This window comes from Lampetra fluviatilis, chromosome 10 (genome assembly GCF_964198595.1).
Source record: "Lampetra fluviatilis chromosome 10, kcLamFluv1.1, whole genome shotgun sequence".
Lineage (NCBI taxonomy): Eukaryota > Metazoa > Chordata > Hyperoartia > Petromyzontiformes > Petromyzontidae > Lampetra > Lampetra fluviatilis.
Genome location: NC_136284.1, coordinates 14,871,502 through 14,892,462, shown reverse-complemented (window position 1 = coordinate 14,892,462; position 20,961 = coordinate 14,871,502). Strand labels below are relative to the sequence as shown.

Here is a 20,961-nt window from a genome sequence, read left to right as displayed (position 1 = left end):
CTGTGCGGCGCCGCTCGCTTAGCCCTGTCCGGTTATGGGGGCGATGACGAACGAGGACGACCAGAAGGTGTCGGTGGACACTGATGATACCCTACAGCTGCCGCACTCGGTCTGGCTGCGCGAGCAGGAGGCTGATACCTCGCTGGCTCCGCTGCGGAAATTGATCGGCAAACAAAAAGCTCAATTGGCGGGTTGGAAGTGGCGGATGTTCCGGGGCAAGGCGGGTCTATTAATGTGCTCCGATTGGTTACCTGACCGACCACGCTTGGTCGTGCCTACTTCCCTTTGCTATGACCTGCTTCGCGCCCTGCACGCTGACAAATTGATGCACCTCGGCGTGCAGAAGACTTTGGCCGTGACGCAGAAAGATTTCTTCTGGCCCGGCATGACGGCAGACGTTAATGACTTTGTCCGCTCATGCCATGATTGTGCAAAGAGGAAACCGCCTCGGAAACAGTATGTGCCGCCATTACGTTCCATCGAGGTGTCCCGCATCAACGAATTGGTTGCCCTGGACATTCTCGGCCCATTCCCTCCATCGGCTAGGGGCAATAAATACCTTCTGGTTGGAGTGGAATATTTTTCTAGATGGCCGATGGCCTGGCCTCTGCCCGACCAGACGGCCGCGTCCATCACCGATGCTTTCTTGAACGGGTACGTCATGGATAAGGGGGCACCCGAGAGGTTGCTCACGGATCAGGGACGTAACTTCTCCTCCAAATTGCTTAAGGAAGTTTGCGAGGCGCTGGGCACAAAGAAGATCCGCACTTCCCCGTACCATCCTCAGACGGATGGCATGGTGGAACGATTCAACCGCACCCTCTCGGCTATGCTTTGTCACACGGTGAGTGAAAAGCAAACCGATTGGGACCTGCACATACCGGGCGTCTTAGCGGCATACCGCATGGTTCCACACGCGTCCACGGGATACTCACCATTTTTTCTGATGTATGGCCGTGAGAACGTACCACCCATTGATGTACAACTGGGTACTCCGAGTAAACAACCGTCCCGCTCCTTGCCTGATCATGTACGGGACTCGCTTGAACGGGTTACGGAGGCACGAGAGGCTGCCAGGTGTGCGACGGCCCGTGCACAGGCAAGGAACGAGAAGTATGCGTATCGATTGCATACTCACATGTCTTGGTCAGTGGGCGACCTGGCATGGCTCCACTGCCCTCAGGTGCCGGTGGGCACATCCCCTAAACTGCACAGGCCATGGCGGGGGCCTGTGACGTTGTTGGACATTCGGAACTTTCAGAGTGTTCGCGTCCAGTACGGAAAACGTCGGTGGTACGTCCATTCGTCGCGTCTTAAACCCTATGTTAGTCCGCGTGTTGATCTCTCATCCCCACTCGATGGCCTGCCGGGATCTGATGTGCCGGATGCGCCGCTTGCCTCGCCCGTTGATCCCCAGGGGGACTGTTGTGTGCCTCCTGCAGATGAACAGGTTCTGAGGGCTGAAGAAGCCCCCGCGGCCCCCCCCTCCAACGGGACCTGGCCTGGACATGACCGAAAACGACCAATCTTCTTCTTCACGCCTACCCCCTCCTGTCAAACCGGCGACGAGGCGACCATACGCAGGAAGCGGAGAGGGCCCCGCGTCGCGTACGCGATCTAAATCTCTCCCGTTTCGTTAGCGTTTGATTGTCTCGCTATTCCTTCCCTGTCGTTACCGCGCTGCAGGGGCGCCCTAATGTATGTCGGATTGTTCATGGGTGATTTTGTTTAAGTGTTGTGCGGCGCAGGGACGCCGTTTCACCCTTCATTGTTAAATGCGCCTTGGTGCCCTAATAAGCTATTTTTATGGAATCGGTTGATCGCCCTTTTCCCAGCCGAGTCGGCTGATTTTTTCACCGGGGGGGGGGGGGGGTGATGTAATAAGAGCCATGTATGGCTCACGTGGCGATTGGCTTGCCGGTCCCGCTTTGTAGCCAATAAGGGGAGAGCCAGGGAGCATGGCCTCGGCGTGATCACGGCATGTTAGCTAGGGTCATTGGCTTGGCCAAGTTGAGCCTCAGCTAATGGGAAGCCGGATCAGAGGCGTGGTCCCGGGATTGACGGGGAATGATCTGGAACGGGCTGGGTGGACTACGGAGGATTGGCTGAGGGGTACCACGTGACCGAGGGATGAAGAGGGGGAGAGACGAGGGAGTCGGGAGCAGACCTGGGAACGGAGAGAGCAGGAGCCACGCGCGTACGGGCTCTGGGTGCCAGGTGCGCGAGTGACTGAGCTGGTTGTCTGCCCGCTTCCCGTTGCCTGTCAGCAACGGGGAGTGTGTGTAACTGTGGAAGTGAAAAATAAAGAACTGATTCCAAGAGCCGTCTCGAGAAGGTTTATTGCACATTGTATTAAACATTACACTTTAATACTATTTATTATTATACAATATGCTATACACTATACCATTGACTCGTTGACTCATGCTACTGCCAGCACGAGATGGCCCTTTGGAGCAGTGGTTCTCACCCGGGGTGGCTACGCGGACCCCTGTGGGCACGTGGCCACTTCCCAGGAGGTTACGTGAGGGTGGTCTATACACGCGTGCAATTCTATCATGCACGAGAGTCGTTGGTGAATAGTCACGTGCAAATCTGGAGACGTCAAAGGACGATACATTTTGAATCCATCTGGTAACCTAGAACGATATAATGGACCTTGATAAACTCACTGATTGTAAACAATGTAAACAACAGAGCGTCCATTGATTTTGTGTTGTCTGCTTGCAGTTACGAGCTAGTTAGGGATGCATCTTCTTGGTTCTTTCGGTAAAGTCACGTAGAAGGAAAACAATAAAATAATAAAAATGAAACATAATAAAATAATTCTCACGACGTTTCGGCCACAAAGCAAGCAGCCGTCTTCAGGTGGAGAACAGGTCTGTCAAGTAGACAGAGTCTGAATGGCACGCCCCAGGCTTGGAGCGACTATTTATGCTGGGATGGAGGGGCGAAGAGCGCTAAGACAAAATAATTTGCATATCAAGAGGAATTTAGCATATTTATGGGAAATGCAGATATGCGATTAGTACTACTTGTGAAATGCGTAGGAGGTTTGGCGAGGGGTTTAAAGTCATTATGCCCATGCATTATGCAGGATTAGCAGTATCAAAGGGGGGGAGTAAGGTTAGAATTAATAAAAGGTAGGAATGTTAATAATATGGCGAAGCAGCAACTAATATGCTTTTAGACTATACATTGTAATATTACACTATGTATTATTCTACTCACCCAACTGTATAACAAACTGCTGTATATTCACTATACAATTACGATACTACATATTACCTTATACATTGTATTAAACATTGCACTTTAATACTATTTATTATTATACAATATGCTGAAAGGTACTAAGAGGAAGCAACGAAATATGTCAATGGGAGAGTGGTGGTAGGAAGCTTGCAGCGGAGCAAAGAATTCCAAAAGACCAGCCCTTAAATACAAATTAAAGGGGGAGGGGGTTTCCGTGACGAATAAAAACTGCAGATGTGGCACCGTGCAAACAACGTCGTCCAGGAACCCTCTATCGATATTGGATTTGCTGTAACTAAGAAACACAATTGTAGTCTGCATAAACACTACTAAAAGAGCATAACATAGATACTGCAAACAGAGGCATTACGTGGTTTCCAAGTGTTATGAGGTGGTGACTCACAATTCATTTTAGTGGCCACACCTGGTTCGGTATCCAACAGGTATTCTTTATTTATTATTAATGTAAAAGGTATCCTAAACACATTTTTAAATATATCAGCGCGCTACCCAGCCACGTTCAAGGTATCAGCTCACTCACCCCCCAAGAGAATTCCCAATCTCTGGCTCAACCCCCCTTCATACAGGCGGAGATCTCTCCCTTAACAATGATTCCTTTATTAAATCCAGCTGTCCCCCAATTGCCTCACTCACTGAGGGAGTCACCACACTGCCCAAGTAATCATCCTGGGCGTGCGGATCGCACCTCAACCTCAGAGCCATCGTCTTCACGGCCATAGCCACGACACACGAGTGATTAGTCTTTACGGCGTCACCACGCGCTTGGAAGCTATCACTGCGTGGATTCCCAACAGTGACTTTGGTGCGCGTGTTGTTTGCTACGCACGCTCTTGTGTTTGCCCATTGGCCACTCAACTCCTGTTTACAGGCCCTATGTAAAGACTTGAGCAATGAAATCGCTCAGGTGGAGAACAGGTCTGTCAAGTAGACAGAGTCTGAATGGCCCGCCCCAGGCTTGGAGCGACTATTTATGCTGGGTTGCGCATTGACAAAAGAATCTGCATATCAAGAGGAATTTAGCATATTTATGAGAATTGCAGGAATGCGATTAGTGGTATTTGTGAAATGTTAATCCTGCATAATGCCCATGCATTATGCAGGATTAGCAGCATCAAAGAGAAGGAATGTTAATAGTATGTAGCTGTAGTAACTAAACAACAACGTAAAAAGCTAAAGTATAAACTACATAGGGAGGGGATAGGGGTAGCATTAATAAAGGGAAGGAATGTTAATAGTATGTAGCTGCAGTAACTAAACAACAACGTAAAAAGCTAAAGTATAAACTACATAGTATTAAATTGTATACTGTATTACTATACACTAGCCTATGTCTTAGAATAATACATAGTGTAATATTACACTATGTATTATTCTACCCACCCAACTGTATACCACACTGCTGTATATTCACTATACAATTTCGATACTATATATTACCTTATACATTGTATTAAACATTACACTTTAATACTATTTATTATTATACAATATACTATACACTACCCTATGTCTTAGAATAATACATAGTGTAATATTACACTATGTATTATTCTACCCACCCAACTGTATATCACACTGCTGTATATTCACTATACTATTTCGATACTATATATTACCTTATACATTGTATTAAACATTACACTTTAATACTATTTATTATTATACAATATGCTATACACTATACCATTGACTAGTTGACTCATGCTACTGCCGGCACGAGATGGCCCTTTGGAGCAGTGCTTCTCACCCGGGGTGGCTACGCGGACCCCTGTGGGCACGTGGCCACTTCCCAGGAGGTTACGTGAGGGTGGTCTATACACGCGTGCAATTCTATCATGCACGAGAGTCGTTGGTGAACAGTCACGTGCAAATCAGGAGACGTCAAAGGACAATACATTTTGAATCCATCTGGTAACGTATAGAACGATATAATAGACCTTGATAAACTCACTGATCGTAAACAATGTAAGCAACAGAGCGTCCGTTGATTTTGTGTTGTCCGCTTGCAGTTACGAGCTAGTTAAGGATCCTTCGCAAAGTTGGTTAAGCTATTGATGTTCTTTATTCTTACAGTTAGCTCTCAGAACACGTGACTTCACCGAAAAAAACCTAAGAATATCAACCTCACCTTTTTAAACTTGCTTTAACTTAAGATTTCATAGTGTTCTTTTCTAATATGCCTTCGATAGTAATTTATTATAATGCAAGTTTGTTTTATGTGGACTTTGCTTTTATTCTTCTTGTGATTTAGTCTGATAACAATGTGTTTTTTTTAATCTCTACAGCACTTTGAATGGCATCCCTTGCACGAAATAGTGTTATAGAAATAGACTTGATTGATAAATCACGTGACTTCTGCGACTATTATCTAAACCGGTCCGGGGACTCCCCTAGGTCGACTGAGCCTTAAACGAGTACCTGGTGCGGTGTGTGTAAACATCGTCACTGGGGAGACAAAGCCGGCCGGGCGTGGTGCTGGCCACCCACCCTCTCGTGCGCCGTGCCCGCCTTCATAGGTGCTCGCTAACAGCACTTGCTCCAGCAACAACCAAAGCGCGTTCAAGGCCATATTGGGGGATCTCTGTGATTTGTCTCCCCACCCCTTCGAGTGTGACGTCGCCGTATTCCGAGAAACAACGTCGTCTCGTGCGTCTCGTGCGCTTCTCACCATTGGCGTGGCGCTTCAGAGAAACGTCGCGGCAGTTCGTTACTGACGCCGCGCGGGGCGTGCGCGTGTGTGAGTATATATAGGACGCTTGACGATAGCGTGGAGCATCTTCGTCATACAAGCGGAGAACGCAACGAGCTACAATGCACCGCCTTCTTACAACTGTTTTTCTCTTCGCATTCATCTCGAGCAGTTACGGTGAGGCGACTGCACACACCACATCAGCTTTGTAGCCTTCGTTTATAGTTTATAGATTCAGTGTATGCCGGGTGATAAATCCCATTAGCAGTAATACTACCTAACAGCCTTGTTGTTACCAATGCACTGCTGGATGGAAGCGTCCCCATCCTGTCCATCGTGATGGCTATTTGGCCATACTGTAGTTGTGTTGAATAGAACATGTGTTTGTAAATGTTGCGAAGTAACATTCGAGATTTGAAGTTTTCGTGACTGCCAGGATTCATACTCTTTGGTTTTTTCGGTAAAGTCACGTGGGTAAAAAATAAAAAAATAATTAAATCACGACGTTTCGAGCGTAACACAAGCGTCCTTCTTCAGGTGGGGACAACTTAGCGAAAGCACAACCGCTTAAGTGTCAGAGTCAATTTAACACGCAGGATTTCGCGACCAATATCATCCATAATAGAGGTTTTTGGGTTAGATCGTGTAAATATATAAATGTTTCGTTAAAACCCGCCACCACCCGACACAACCAACACGTAAAGGTTGTCACATAAACAGAACGTGCCAATTCGTCACTAGTACAGCACTAACCGGTGTGTTGTTAGGCGTATATGTACCTATGCGCAGGATATGTAACTGTATGCAACTATCATTTTGACATGACATTTTCAATGTTTATGCGCTGCATGAAACAATAGAGACTTTAGAAATTGTTTAATGCAGCCTTGGCGTGCATTAGCCGGACGGTGGTGGCTATGCACGCCCACAATCCAGCACTGTGGAAGCCAGATCACACGAAGATTGTGAAAGCCCCTTCCTGTGGACGTCGAGGACGTAACGCCCTGGCTTGCCACGAGAAGGCGGCCATTAAAAATGTGGACTCCACCACTTCTATGTGTACGGGATAGTGTTTTCCCTCGCACGTGTATCTTACCCCCAGGCGATTTGGTCCCCCCCCCGCATGTAAACACTCATTATTCGGCTGATACCACCTTAATGTATAGAGGGCTGCAGAGCTTGAGCAATTGTTGGCACCGGCTCACCATGTGGCTGCTGCATGTCTGCTTGTCTCTGGTTCTTCCTCGCGCCTCTAAGTTCTCGCTTGGAGAGTGAGTACATGTTGTGTGCATTGCAAGTTGAATTATTATTTCTGTACGCCCGGGCCTGCGCCCAAATATTATCTCCATTCCCCACTCACTGGATCAATCGTGGTATCTGAAATGTCCAAAAGCCTTTGACATTCCTTGCTTGAAGCCGCTGGTGTCCCATCAACAGCATTAAAACATCAACAGGCCAATGCACAAACCTTCATGAATTAAAAATTAAAGGCAAGCCACAGTGCGATTGTGGCCATGTAAGCCAACATATGGAGGGCCATATAGTAAACCATTATCTGCTCTCCTTCAACGGAGGAATTGGACAAACTCCGCAAACTCTTCCCCTGAAGCTCTCTCGTGGCTAGCAGACCTTGACATTGACAAACAGCCATACACACGAATACGCAAGAACAGGAGCAACCGATTTGAATATAAAACAACGGTCAACCCATTTTGCGGACGATTCTACCAACAAAGACTCCCGTTGCGTTGTATTCGACCTTATTTTCGGACGTTACATTTAGAAGTTATAATTGGGGAAGGCGACAATTTCGCAGGAATGTCCTCGCCAAGAGACACAATGTTGTTTTTTTTCGTCTGACCAACCTTGTGCGAGATATAGAGCGGGACATTTTCGCAAACATGACAATTACTGATTTAAAGTTTTCGTGACTGCAGGGATTCATATTATTGGTTATTTCGGTAAAGTCACGTAGAAGGGAAACAATTAAATAATAAAAATCTATTAAAGTCTCACGAAACGTCGTGGGAATATGTATTATTTTATTATTTCCCTTCTCCGTGACTTTACCGAAAGAACCAATAATATGATAATTACTTTTGGGGAATTCGCAAGCGGAATATTTCAGCCTCATAATTTGAAGGCAGCAGCGCTGTTAAGCCAGCGGATGGGCTGCAGCCACTTTGTCTGAACTGGTCAGAAATAATCATCTTGAACGTTGTGTATTCCTTGACGAAACCTAATACAGTCGTGCACATATACAGATAGAGTCCATAGTGTGCTATATACGGTGTTTGTCTGGTTAAACTGGTTCCTGCCATAGAAATATGAACTGCTGCTCATTGCCTCAGGACATCCAAGAGCGATGAGCGACACCCATTCAATGCCACGCGCTGGGGACACACTCCGTCGCCTCTGTAATAGAGTTCGCGCAGCGCTCTTTATACCAACATGAAAATAATAAATTTGCTTCGCATTTGTGTTGGTTGCTCTTGTAACATTTATAATTCCCATTGTTCACAGCCGGGATCATATTAGGAATGATTGCTGCTGCGACAGGCGCAGGTGAGTCGACCAAAAATAACGTTGATTACTTTTATTTGTATTTTAGATACTGACATACATTTCACGTGAATACATAGCATTGATTTATAATTGTAAATATATTTAACATTTTAATGGTATTTAGTATATATTCTCGAATTATGAATAAACTTCTACATGTCGTCCATCATTCACTCGAATCAATCTTTCACGATGCTCAATCTAATTCGCGGTTCATACTCTGAGAAAAGTTTTCCAACACAGCTGTAGGGATGGATGATGACACATCACCAACAACACGATGTTTAAGTTCTTCAAGGTATCCTTGGTTTGCTAGTGGATGTAGACTTTACTTTTTTGTAACCCCAGAGATGAACATATGATGGTGTTAAGTCGGGTGAACGGGTTGACTTGTCATTATATCAGAAAAGGGGGTTTCCCACGAAACAGAAAGAAAGTACCAATCGATATTCACAACAACCTAAAACCTATAAATCTAATGCATGGTATATACTGTACAGTAATTACTGAGTATGCAACTGTTATTGGTAGGAACCTCCTGGTTCCACCAGCCCACAGGGGATTATTGCGTCCGTCCGTCGTGCATCAAAAAAATGGGAGGGGTGGGGCTGGGTGGAGAGGGGAGGGTGGGGTAGGGGCTAGGTGGGGAGGGTGGGGCTGGGTGGGGGGTTGGAGGGGTGGGGCTGGGTGGGGAGGGGCTGGTCACCCCGTGGTGCCCTTATAAAACTCAACGTTTAACCTACTCACGCCGGCTTGTGCCCGACCTCACAGTTGGGCATATTTGCGGAATACACCACGCTGCCGTTGACCCTGGCCATTGACCGAGCAACCCAACGTTCCTACCAGCTCCCTCCGTAGGAATGTGTTTTGAGTTAAACCAAGGTTGTCCACCTCTGAGCTACACAGAACTGGGACAGATCATGGGAAGAAGACATCTCCCAATAAAATAACTGCATGCAAATGCGTAGTCTTGAGTGGTGTATTAGAATGCAACTGTTTAAAACCAGGTCTTATAATGTCCTAATCATGGGGAAATGCAGGGCAGGTGGCAATCCCAAGTGACAATAGTCACTTGCATTTTTATACACGGAACTTTGAATAAAGCAAATAATTGAGGTCAATATTGTGTATTCACCAAGATTAAAACACAATTATTGACCAGAACTGTGACCCCCAAATCGTAACAATTAATCTAATCCACAATTACTTTGTGAACAAATGGCAAAACTGTTGTTTTTCTCTTCCAACTTTAAAAATGTTCTAATATAATGTAATTGAGCCTGTATTGTCACCCTGACACATGAATTGGAATCGGTGCAAGGAAAGCTTTATACTGCAAGTGCATGACATTACTGTAATATCCATAATCGAGGTGTTTTGGGTTAGATTGCGTAAATATAAATGTCGTTAAACCCGCCACCACCAGACGCAGCCAATTAGTAAAAACGAAAAACGTTTTTTACGAATAACATTAGTGGCGAAAGCCTACGTGTTGAACGTACTGTGTGATGTGTGTGCGTGGTACGCAGCGACTGCAGTCACCGGAGTCACCACCGCGGTTTCGACTGCGGGATTCACCTCTGGAGGGATAGCAGCGGGCACCTACGCAGCGTCGATGATGTCCGCGGCTGCAACTGCTGCAGGTGGGGGGGTAGCGGCCGGCAGCACGGTGGCTATTCTGCAGTCCATCGGTACGTTCACGCGCCCTCTATAAACACTGCCGTCGTGGGTTTGGCTCGAGATGAGACCAACGTGTGCTGCACCATTGCATCGCTCGGGGTCTTCCAGCATGCCGTTTGGAACCCCTTTGGCACGCTGGTTCTAGCTGCTCGTTAATTGGGAGAAATGGTTCTAGTACATATATATATCGGTACTTAGGGAGCAGGCTGGCGCAGTGGTAACACGTGTACCTTCACAACAACAAGGACCTGGGCTCGATGCCTGACTCGGGTGCCTTTTTGTGTGGAGTTTGTCTGTTCTCCGCCTGTTCTGCATGGGTTTCAATACACAGACAGGCTTCCATCTACCCAATCAGGACATTCGTTTCCGAACCTATTTGCCATGCGTTTACCATCACATATGGCTAAGCGTATGATTCATGCTGTGTTTTGAAAGGCAAAGTCACTTCAAGAAAATGCGATGGCATGCACCGCGTCACTGATGTGTTTGTGTTTCCTTCTGCAGGCGTCATTGGACTTGGAGTACTGGGAACTGCAGCAACTGGTGGACTCGGGGCGGTAGCGGGCCTTTCCATTTACGCTCTCATCATATAACCCTCGAGCGAGAGCAGAACCAAATGATGTCTTTAGCAATAGAAATGTATTGACTTGTCACAGTTCAACAATCATTCTGTAAATGTGTAATGGCCTGCAATTGATCCTACGTCTGGCCTGAGGAGGGGGGTAACGTGTGGAAGGATCCGCGAGGGCGAGTCGTCGTGTGGGGTTTATCAAACGACGGCCGTGCTCTCGATGAGAGCTTGGAGTTGGGGCTGCAGCATAGCGTTAACAAGTTACACGTCGCGAGTGTTTAGATAAAAAACAAGTTCTGCTGGCATGAGACTTGCTTGTGTGGGCAGTGATTCTGCCCAGCACCTCAGACACACGGGACCCTCGTCCCGGCCACGGGCGAGGGGTCGTCGTGTCCCATCCCCACACGCCACCCTGAATTTTATTATTATTATTATAACAAAGCGACTTGTTACCACCTCACTACCCTAAACAAAGTGCTGGATCGCCTTAGTAAAAAAATACATAGATAATTTAGCGGGTATTCTGAGAAAATCGGTGAAGGTGTGACAAGCTGGTGCTGTCTTGGGCGGCCAGCTGTTTAAATTGTGATTAAAAATAAAATGTTTTAATGATCTGCATGTAACCCCCCCCCCCCAATACTTGTATCACCCATATCCTGTTGTGACTGTTATCTCAGACGTTGGGACCATTGAAGGTGTGCGCTGCGTGGGGGAAGGGACATCGGGCAGTGCAGGGGCAGGTGCTAAGCAAGGGGTGAACGTGAGGGCAGCTGGGAGAACGGGAGAGGATGCTCGGGCAGGAGAGTGGAGCCTGTGCAGAGGATATAGGGCAGCGTTCTTCACTCAATTTCAGAAGGGGGAGGGGCCACTTTCGCCGATAAGACATCAGCAGCAGTGTGAGGTCCGCCACACATTTGAAACCATCGGGAGTTTGACAGCAGCACGATGATGATGAAGGGTGTCTTCACATCTGTTGTGTCTTGTCGGGGTGCCGCGCGTCAGGAGCCGCCAGTGGCCCCCGGGCCTTGCGATGAAGAACGCCGATACAAGGAGAAGTTTTTTGAGGGGGGAAGTGTGAGAGAGCGGAGAGTCAGCGGAGATAGAGGGCAGAGTTAGGGGAGTCATCACGTAGATAACGGACGTAACAGCCAGAAGGGTGGGAATCAGTGGCGGCTCCTGCCAAATCTCCCAGGGGGGGCGATGATTGATAAGGATAAGGTCCACCCATGCAATGGATAAATTAACAGCTTAAGCATGTAAAGGCAACTTCACTACTTTAATATTAATGAAAAATAAAGTGACTCTTACAATACATCTCCTTGTTTGTTTCTATACTCACTATTATTACACTACTTACATCACATTACTCGCTTAATACACTGCTTACTTATACTGAAATTTTGCTCTTCTCTCTTTCAAAGTAGCAAAGTGATCAATTACTCTCTCATTGAAAGCAGGCATGTTCCTGACTAGTTCCCTCTCCATGGAAAGCATAGCCATTGCATTCAGACGTTCCTGTCCCATTACATTTCTCAGGAATGTCTTGATTCTCTTTAAGGTTGAGAAACACCTCTCAGCTTCAGCAGTTGTCATGGGAGTGGTTATGAGGATGTTCAACAGAGCAACAGTCTCTGAAAAAGTATCCTGGAGGTTGTACTTCAGCAAAACCTGGTACAGCGCTAGTGCACCACAGCAGCCCTTGAATTCTGGACTCTCATAAATGACAGACAGTTCAGTCTTTAGCTTCGCCTTATTTAACATAGGGTATGCCCTGACAGTGATGTTCAGAGCCTCAACAGGGAATGTATGGCCATGCTGTTGAAACATCTCTCCTTGTAGCAGCGTGGCACTTACAAGGTGGTCGGAAAAGGAGAACCTTTCTTTGGTGTGCAATACAGTATATAATTTAATGTTGGGTTTGTCTATGGCAGTATATAGTAGGGTGTAGACTCGTGTGATGTAAGAGAATAAAGTTTAGATGCAAGCATATTATATATATTTTTTTTACGACGTAGAATTGTAATGTATTACTTACTGTTAGTAACTCAACGTATTGTAGAGTATATTTAGTATACTGATGATAATATGTAGTTTATACTTTAGTTGTTTACGTGGTGGTTTTAGTTACTGCAGCTACATACTATTAACACTCCTTCCCTTCATTAATGCTACCCTTATCCCCTCCCTTTGATGCTGCTAATCCTGCATAATGCACGGGCATATGCAGTACTAGTCACATACCTGCATTTCCCATAAATATGCTAAATTCCTCTTGATATTTCATATTTTTTTGTTCAGGCTCCCCCTTTCTTCCCCCCTTCCAACCCAGCTTATATACATGCTCCAAGCACGTGTGCTGTTTCATTCAGACGCTGTCGCCTCGACAGACCTGGTTTTCACCTGAGGACGGGTACTTTAGTTGTGGCCGAAACGTCGTGAGAATTATTTTATTATGTTTTATTTTTATTATTGTATTTCTTCCCTTCTACGTGACTTTACCGAAAGAACCAAGAAGATGAATTCCTGCTGTCACGAAAGCTTTAAATCGAAATTCCACTAGGTGGCGACAAATAAAATTGTTGACTGAAACGTGCTGACGTATGATGACGTAAGCACGTTAGTGCGAGCCCTCCCGGAAGCCATAGAGAATGCATTGCAGCGCCCGCCTTTCGAAAAAAATCATCTTTGAATGTAAGTCTATGGGACCACTCTCGGCGATTCTCAGCCGGAGTGAAATCGCCCAAAAAGAGGCGGTACTCCAGACATGACGCTGATTGGACTATATCCAGAGGCACAGTAACGGCTAGCATAGCTCTGTGGTTGAATAAGATTGTTAATGTGATTGAAAAAGTCCCTTTCACACATTGGTGGTGCGTCGCCCAATCGCCCTAATGAAGAAACCGCCCCTGGTGGGAATTAATACCCGATCGTGTCTGTTAAGTGTTGTTTGCTCGAATATCGGTGGCCATATGACCCTGTGATTACACGTTGAGCTAATAACCCTGTTGCTAAAGTTGGAGCGGGGAGTTGCGAGTGGTGTTTGAGAGCGGCGGTATCTGCTTCAGAGAAGAGTTTTCAGTCACCTCCAATAAAAATTTGTACCCTCAAATAAGCAATGAAAAATAAAATGAAGCACTCTTAACTGAAGTGTGCATTCCATGTTTCGTGTTGTATGCGTGACGTTCCCGACCCCAATCCCGCACCCTCACAGGGCCGACTCTCCGCCAAATCCACTCTGCTGTGTTCCTCAAGTCCCGTGGTCGTTTCAACTCCTCCGCTGCCCCCCGCTTCTCTTCGGCTCCCCTCCCAACTTCTTTCCCTCATAACCTCTGAGGCACTCCCCCCTCCCGCTCCAGCCACCTCGTAACCCAATTCTGCCCGCCACTCCACAGAGAAGTGTAATCCTCTCTCGTGCCTGTGTGTCTCCGGTCGGTCGTTATCCTGCATTGCGCCTCCGATAAGCGCGCAGTTGGCTACGCAACGTGCGAAATGAGTTCAACGGACACGTGTAGACACCTCCTGCCCTCGTCTCCTCACCGCAGCCTTTGGTGCTATCGCTCCTCCCTTTCGCCTGAGCTCCCTCTTGCCTCCCCAACCCATTGCCTCGTTTAGCATCACCCTCTCCCCTATCCCCTCTGCTCGTCAGCCCTGTGCTTCCTCTTCACCTGCAACCTTGCCACCAGATCTGGCAAAGTCAGAAGGGGGATTCATATTGTGACAACCTCGACGCAAAGCTCCTTGTCGTCACCCGCATCCATCACTGTCGTCATGAAATTGCCACGCGTACAGCAGCCGTGGCATCGGTGGGCTCCTGAAGACGGCAGCAAAGACAACCGACGACTGACATAATTGTGCTCGAACGTCGTGTCCATCGTCATCACAGCCACTCTAGAATGGTGCACGTGTCCAGTCGCTGCCACTGTTGCTAGGAGTGTACCTGGGCACAACGCAGGTCACCTTGCGAATTTATTTTGTGCCATGATGGTGCAGGACGTGTGGACATCGCGTTTCTGTCGTGCGCTTGATGGGGAGGGGGAAACGAAGGGTCCGGCGTCCTGTCGTGAAGAACGGCGTCGTCTCTCTACCGCCAGAGAGCACTGCAAGTCCACAATTGGATCTTCCTTTCTTCGCATTGGTCTCACCTGCAAGAACACACCATCCACTGTCGATGTCCACATCGTATACAGTGCTTTAGAGCATTATTAATGTTCGTGTTGTATGAATTAGCCTGTCAAAATGACGTTCACCACAAATCTGGTACAGTACATTGTAGGCGAAACACATCATTGCCGTTTCGGCTAACGCGGTTTTAAAATGTCACTCATTTCCATCCACCCAACGTGAAATCAGTCATCCTTCGGCATCCGTTGATGTTCACTGTGTTTGGTTTGCTGCGAGTTCGCTTGCAACTCACGAGATTCAGCGTTTGAACGACATCCTTCCGCCAGAGATCACACTAAATACATGCCTACACAATGTAGCTCGCTTGCTGAATACGGCCCCCAAAGGACCACAACCTCCACCGGCCAGCAACACACTGCACAAACACGCTTCTCTATTTATATAAAAGAGAAATTTGTGAATGTGTGTCTGTTCAAAATGTTGAGCTTACTTCCCAACATGCAACAAACTTGAAAGTTGCCATGTGGATACTTTCCAGACTGTACACCATGCAAAAATTATGAAAATAGACTTTTTTATTTTTTTTTGGGGGGGGGGGGCGCTATAATGCATATACTTTGCACGGCAAGTGAGCGGTGACAGCACATCTGTCATGTGACCCGTATACTGAAGCGTAGCGGAGTATGGCTGCTGATGTCACACCCCCCCCAACCCTCCGCGGGTACAGTGCCATACAAATGTGTTGCAGGTCTAAGGCTTTCTAAGCGTAAGCATTGGTTTATTATTTGAGTCGTTTACTGCCTTACGCACCCTGAAAGTTGTGTGTGTCTGCAGCAAGCGCGTGTATGTGTACCTGTGGACGCGCACGTGTGTGCGTGGGGAGCGGTAGTGTAGTGGTTAGCGTGCTGCGCTGCGCTACGAACCCGGCGACCCGAGTTCGATTCCCGCTCACGGCCACCACCGGTGACGATTATTTGAACCGGTCCTGGGCATCCCCTAGGTCGACTCAGCCTCAAACGAGTAACTGGTGTGGTGTGGCCGGGCGTGGTGAATCCAAGTCCCGGGCGAAGCCGGGTAGTAAAGCTAGTAACAGATAAGAGTCATTAATACGTTTCTTGAATCGAGCGAGGCTTGAAGGGCTCGTGAAATGCGACAAGCTTCGTCAGAAGAATCGCTTCAATTTTCCACATCCCGTGAACCTCGGTCACCCGAACCTGATTGGAGTCTCATCTCATGTGATATGGGTCCTGGTCCTCCGACACAGCTGAGATTTTACTCCAACCAGAGACATTTAAGCCGGCGGACTTCACTGCTGACTGCTTTGTTTCGGGTGCCTCGGTCACATATCGCATCGGTCACATATCGCCACAGACACAGAGCCATTGCTTAGGGCATTGCCGAGGGCTAGGGCCCTGGGCGAACACGAGGGATTACAACGTCAGTGTAAGATGATGGATGCGTATTCTGTGTCATTGCTACAAGTGTTTGACTGCTGGAAGGGTGAACTATTCCCACACTTCACGTGGCATGGCGGACGAAGTCCCTGCGTGGTCAATTTGTCCTCGTATCTCAGTTGAAAGGCTAAAAAAGGTGCAACCGTGCAATTGCTTGTTCACGCCACTGCTATCCCAAGTGTCTCCACTAGAGGGAGCTCTAGTGGGTATTAGGATGGACTCCTCAGTGATGACCAGGCACATGAGGAGGAGGTGGGATCACCTACGCACTTTATTCCACCAGACGCGCCCTGCCCATCAACTAACTGCTGGGTGGACAAAGGCGGTGGCGATGTATTAAACGTGCCCATTGTTGTTAGTGCCGTGCCTCTGCTATGGCTTGCAGTTCGGAAAGCTGCAATTAGCAAGTGACTGGAGAAGATCAACAACAACACAAGTCTACCGCTGCACGAAGATCTACAAAATCTACCTTCTGAAAGTTCTTCCATCATCAAGACACCCACTGCGGTCTAGATAGCCACGTCAGGACTGCTTGGGTGATACTGGCTGGCGAGATGGGAGGGGGAATCAGCACCGAATCAGTTCCTTGTCGGGGATCCTCCAGTCCGTCCACCCGACTTCACCAAGCCACGCCATCAGGGGGCATTGCTGGCAGGTTGTGGACACAGGGCAAGGCCGGTGCTCTGCCAACCTCCACCGTTGGGGTTTCCGTGACGACTCAAACTGCAGATGTGGCACCGTGCAAACAACGTCGTCCAGGAACCCTCTATCGATATTGGATTTGCTGTAACTAAGAAACACAATTGCAGTCTGCATAAACACTACTGGAATAGCATAACATAGATACTGCAAACAGAGGCATTACGTGGTTTCCAAGTGTTATGAGGTGGTGACTCACAAGTCATTTTAGTGGCCACACCTGGTTCGGTATCCAACAGGTATTCTTTATACTGGTAGGAACGAAGTGGTCCAGACCACCAATAGATTAATGTGTCCGTCCGTCCGTCCGTCTGTCCGACAAGATGGCCGCCCGCTCCCCCTGCGATCTGTGAACTAAACAAGATGGCCGTCGCTTCCGGTGCCTCACGGCGAAACTTTAAACTTCGCTTCAAAATTACTTTACTGAAACGCAGCACGTTTTTAAAAAAAAAAAATTACTTTACTGAAACGCAGCACGTTTTTTTTAACACAGAGACAAGAAACATTTATTAACACAGAGACGAGATACATTTAATCGCCTTATTTGTGCACGAAAAGCACGGCGCGAGGCCTAGTGCGGCAGGCTTCGCGAGGCCTAGTGCGGCAGGCTTATTAACACAGAGACGAGATACATTTAATCGCCTTATTTGTGCACGAAAAGCGCGGCTTCGCGAGGCCTACTGCAGAGGCTTCGCGAGGCCTAGTGCAGAAGGCTTCGCTAAGTCTACTGCAGAGAAGGCTTCGCGAGGCCTAGTGCGGCAGGCTTCGCGAGGCCTAGTGCGGCAGGCTTATTAACACAGAGACGAGATACATTTAATCGCCTTATTTGTGCACGAAAAATGCGGCTTCGCGAGGCCTACTGCAGAGGCTTCGCGAGGCCTAGTGCAGAAGGCTTCGCTAAGTCTACTGCAGAGAAGGCTTCGCGAGGCCTAGTGCAGTAGGCTTCGCGAGGCCTAGTGCGGCAGGCTTCACGAGGCCTAGTGCGGGAGGCTTATTAACACAGAGACGAGATACATTTAATCGCCTTATTTGTGCACGAAAAGCGCGGCTTCGCGAGGCCTACTGCAGAGGCTTCGCGAGCCCTAGTGCAGAAGGCTTCGCTAAGTCTACTGCAGAGAAGGCTTCGCGAGGCCTAGTGCAGCAGGCTTCACGAGGCCTAGTGCGGCAGGTTTCTTAACACAGAGACGAGATACATTGAATCGCCTTATTTGTGCACGAAAAGCGCGGCTTCACGAGGATCTAGTGCAGAAGGCTTCGCTAAGTCTACTGCAGAGAAGGCTTCGCGAGGCCTAGTGTGGCAGGCTTCGCGAGGCCTAGTGCGGCAGGCTTATTAACACAGAGACGAGATACATTTAATCATCTTATTTGTGCAGGAAAAGCGCGGCTTCGCGAGGCCTACTGCAGAGGCTTCGCGAGGCCTAGTGCAGAAGGCTTCGCTAAGTCTACTGCAGAGAAGGCTTCACGAGGCCTAGTGCAGCAGGCTTCGCGAGGCCTAGTGCGGGAGTCTTCGCGAGGCCTAGTGCAGAAGGTGGTGGTCAATTAATCTCAGATGTGATCGTTTGGAAATGAAAGACTACGAGTCTTTAAATCTCACAGCGTTTCTTGTCAAAACAAACACTTTTAATTAACGTTACACTAGAATACAGTAATTTTTTCTTTTACTCCTCTATACCCGGTCGATATCCCTGTACCGGTGTAGGGGTGTCAGGGGAAGGATTCCCACCAATAGGTGGGTTAGTGGGAGGGGTGATCAAGGAGATATAAGGAGAGAACGGGCGGGAAAAGGGGGCCTTTGGCGGGAACGAGATTGGGACGGCTGGGGACAGGTGTGAATGGAAGAAAAGGAATAAAGGACGAGACCCCTGCAATCTCGTGTCGGCTCCTCTTTACACCGGTACTAAGTATTATTCCTACCAGCCCACCCCGCAGGGTCCTGTTTTATTATTAATGTAAAAGGTATCCTAAACACATCTTAAAATATATCAGCGCGCTACCCAGCCACGTTCAAGGTATCAGCTTACTCACCCCCCAAGAGAATTCCCGATCTCTGGCTCAGCCCCCCTTCATACAGGCGGAGATTTCTCCCTTAACAATGACTCCGTTATTAAACCCAGCTGTCCCCCAATTGCCTCACTCCCTGGGGGAGTTACCACACTGCCCAAGCAGTCATCCTGAGTGTGCGGATCGCACCTCAACCCCAGAGCCATCGTCTTCACGGCCATGGCCACGACACAAGAGTGATCCGTCGTTACGGCGTCACCACGCGCTTGGAAGCTATCACTGCGTGGATTCCCAACAGTGACTTTGGTGCGCGTGTTGTTTGCTACGCACGTTCTTGCGTTTGCCCATTGGCCACTCGACTCTCGTTTACGGGCCCTATGTAAAGACTTGAGCAATAAAATCGCTAAAATTAAAGGTGCGACCCCGAAACTCGTTGAGTCATGCCACTGCCGGCACGAGATGGCCCTTTGGAGCAGTGGTTCTCACCCGGGGTGGCTACGCGGACCCTTGTGGGCACGTGGCCACTTCCCAGGGGGTTACGTGAGGGTGGTCTGCACACGCGTGCAATTCTATCATGCACGAAAGTCGTTGGTGAATAGTCACGTGTAAATATGGAGACGTCAAATAACGATACATTTTGAATCCATCTGGTAACGTTGAACGATTTAATAGACCTTGATAAACTCACTGATCGTAAACAATGTAAGCAACAGAGCGTCCGTTGATTTTGTGTTGTCCGCTTGTAGTTACGAGCTAGTTAAGGATACTTCGAAAAGTTGGTTAAGCTATTGATGTTAATTATTCTTACAGTTAGCTCTCAGAACCCGTGCTGGGTCGGGCAAAGGTGGGGGTCCTCGGTTTGAAACAAAAATAAATGCCACAAGGGCGGTAACAGCAGCAGCAGACAAAGGTTGAGAGAACAACCTCTGCTGTGAAGGGTGTTGAGTCTGCTTCTTGCACGATGATCAAGGTGGCACTACCCACATCTGTACCCACCGCACACTTCCTGCCGCTTGCGGTATGCCCATCTCCACTGCTGAGTGGACAGATGCGGCCAAATCTTGACTAAATTCACGTGACTTTACCGAAAGACCCAAGAATATGAATTCCTTCAGTCACGAAAGCTTTAAGTCAAGATTTAACCGCCTCTACGGGGAGGGTTTCCACACAACTATTCAGCCTGATGACGACCGCTTGCGTTGCGATCGAATCGTCGTAGTTTTTGTTATTTTTGTTATTTTGTTTGAACCTATCTACAGTACGTGGCTTTACCGAAAGACCCAAACAATAGAGGCGCGGAAGTTGAAGAAATGTGAATTGTTTCTGCTCCCGCACCAGAAGATGGAATAGAACCCTTGCAAGCCCGGGGCTCGACACCATTCCACCAGTGCCGGATGAAGCTCGTGCAGTGTCTGTAGCATTTGTTATAAAGGGGCCATAATTTTTTTTAAACACGTAAATATTAAAACACATACATTTTAAACCTTACATAGTAAAGTAATTGTAGTTTGTTCACGTGCTATAAAGCCAGATAATACGACACATCGCTAATCTTAAACACCCAGTCGTTCATAACAGTTCAAGGCAGTATAGTACTATAGTAATAGAGCATGTGCAGAATTACTGAACCGGAATTGATAGCTTGAAAGCATTTAGCGCGGCGCCCTTGAAAGTGCCAGGCCTGGAGCAACATGTGTAGCTACTTTTGCGTCGAGGATAATCCGGTACTGCATTCCACACGAATGCTACTTGCGCCGTTACCTGCGCTGTGCATATTTCACGGCAGCGTCCGGAATCGCTCTCCCTTCACGGGAATGACCCCAACTTGTAGCTGCGGTGCAAGACCGAGGGCGAGGCGCAACCAAGCTGGAAGGGCAGGGATGACGATTCAAGCGCGCACTCGG

The 20,961-nt window shown here is 47.9% G+C and overlaps 1 protein-coding gene across 1 annotated transcript; it reads left to right on the top strand.

Annotated features, from left to right (window-relative positions):
- Positions 1–6,032: 6,032 nt before the first annotated feature.
- Positions 6,033–13,234, top strand: LOC144934350 (uncharacterized). The gene is made up of 4 exons (XM_078860034.1): positions 6,033–6,142; positions 8,489–8,530; positions 10,060–10,221; positions 10,715–13,234. The coding sequence occupies exons 1-4, from the start codon at positions 6,088–6,090 to the stop codon at positions 10,801–10,803; spliced, it is 348 nt and encodes a 115-aa protein (XP_078716160.1). The 5' UTR covers positions 6,033–6,087; the 3' UTR covers positions 10,804–13,234.
- Positions 13,235–20,961: the final 7,727 nt, after the last annotated feature.

Coding starts and splice junctions, on each gene's coding strand:
- LOC144934350 (XM_078860034.1), top strand. CDS start 6,088: ATGCACCGCCTTCTTACAACTGTTTTTCTCTTCGCATTCATCTCGAGC. Junction 6,143..8,488: donor ATTCATCTCGAGCAGTTACG/GTGAGGCGACTG, acceptor CATTGTTCACAG/CCGGGATCATATTAGGAATG. Junction 8,531..10,059: donor TGCTGCTGCGACAGGCGCAG/GTGAGTCGACCA, acceptor CGTGGTACGCAG/CGACTGCAGTCACCGGAGTC.